Source organism: Buceros rhinoceros, unplaced genomic scaffold (assembly GCF_000710305.1).
Source record: "Buceros rhinoceros silvestris isolate BGI_N320 unplaced genomic scaffold, ASM71030v1 scaffold4448, whole genome shotgun sequence".
Taxonomy (NCBI): domain Eukaryota; kingdom Metazoa; phylum Chordata; class Aves; order Bucerotiformes; family Bucerotidae; genus Buceros; species Buceros rhinoceros.
The window spans coordinates 13183-14801 of NW_010428437.1; the positions used below are offsets into that span (position 1 = coordinate 13183).

The window sequence follows — 1619 nt, forward strand, 5'->3', positions numbered from 1 at the left end:
GTGGGACATGCTCATTTCCTCAGCGACCCGCTGCGACATGGACACCGCGGCCACACGCCGAGGCTCGGTGATCCCAATAGCACCGTTTGAACTGGAGGGGTGAAGGAAAGGAGAGGTTGTTTGGCTGCTTGTTTGGAAGAGAGAAATGTTAGAAAGATGACAAGGGGATTTCTGCACCGTGGTTCTAAATGAAGTAGCATCACTCCCAGAGTGTCACTTTTAGTTAGAAGATGACAGAAAGCTTTGGGGTGACTCTTGTGAGTATTGCTCTGAAGATACAGGTATCACAGGACTTTTTTCCCCAAATGCTGTCTCTGTAATTCCCGCTCACTGCGCCTGTCCCCCTGGACACCCCTCTGACAGTGGGTCCCTTTCAGAACTCAGGCTGGGCAGCAGAGGAGCTGGATGCACCTTGATGCAGGCTGAGAGAAGCATTTTATGAGGTGCCCAAGCTGATAAATGTTACCAACAGCACCAGACGAGCCACAGCTACTTTCAGAGATGTTCTTAACAAACATGGACAATTTCTTGCAAAGGTGAAATGAAACCTCAGTAATCAGAGGTTAAACTATGCGGGGTGGGCAGACAACACAAGCCCTCTGTGAAAAACAGGCCAGTGGCTTTGAAGGAATTTTTACCTTAGGGGTTTCAAAAGATTGTTTATCTGGAGAGACTTTTGCAAGTGAGTCTTATTCCCTTCAGATTTTTTAAAAGCCCATTCAGCATGGCCACTACCACAGCACAGAAAAGACCACGTTTAGTTCAGCCACGTCAGAAGAAAGAGCATCAGAAGTGACTGAGCTCAGATTGACTTTTTCCAGAAACATTTGCTGCATATAAAAGACACCTTATACCTGGCATAGCCGGCTTCATAGAGGAACTGAGGGACCTGGGTGGTTTTACCACTTCCCGTCTCTCCACAGATGATCACAATGGGGTTCTCGCTAATGGCTTCCATGATGACTTGCTCTTCAGCAAGGATTGGAAGCTTTAGTCTTGCTTCCTAAAGAAGAAAAAAACTTTAACTAAGTATTTTAGTTGCACTGTTCAGTCTCTTTGGCTTTCCCTGGGATTGAAGACTGTTACCTTCCTCCAGTTAGAAAAACCTCAAAAGGGAGTTCTGCAAACTTGGTGGCTCGAAAAGCTCTAAACCACCTAATAACACACCAGCACGTCCAAGAACTGGAGTCAGCAGAGCAGCTTCCCAGAAAGCAGGTGGCAAGCCCTGCACTTTAACTGGTGAAACTTCAGAGTCCTGCAAGTTTATCAATCGAGCACTTCAAGGAAAAGCTTGTTTCACAGCTCCCCCTCCTCTGTTCAGACACACACAGGGCTTTTCGCTTTTCCCACTTCCACACAAGGTCCTGCCTACAGCGAGTGCAATAAACGGATGCAGCCTAAGACAGAGCACAGCGGAGAGCTGACAGTGGTAACGCTGCTGTGTCTGCAGCGTAACATCCCGGAACGTCCAGCCCCCGCGGTCAGCCCGTCACTGCTCACAGAGCCGCACCTGAATCTCAGGAGACCTCTCCACCGGAACGAAAACCGCAGGCTTGCGAGGTGCTTTGTCGGGGGCTGGCTGGCAAACCGGTGCAGTGGGACCAGCTGGCTGCTGCTCC

General features: G+C 49.3%; 1 protein-coding gene across 1 annotated transcript in view; it reads right to left on the reverse strand.

Moving 5' to 3' along the window:
* DHX37 (DEAH (Asp-Glu-Ala-His) box polypeptide 37) overlaps positions 1-1619 on the reverse strand; it is a gene marked incomplete at both ends in the record, with an annotated part of 15339 nt that overhangs the window by 11505 nt on the left and 2215 nt on the right. The window contains 3 exons of the mRNA XM_010142255.1: positions 2-91; positions 855-1003; positions 1511-1612. Of these exons, the coding sequence (XP_010140557.1) occupies positions 2-91; positions 855-1003; positions 1511-1612 (341 nt within the window). The remainder of the gene's footprint in view (position 1; positions 92-854; positions 1004-1510; positions 1613-1619) is intronic.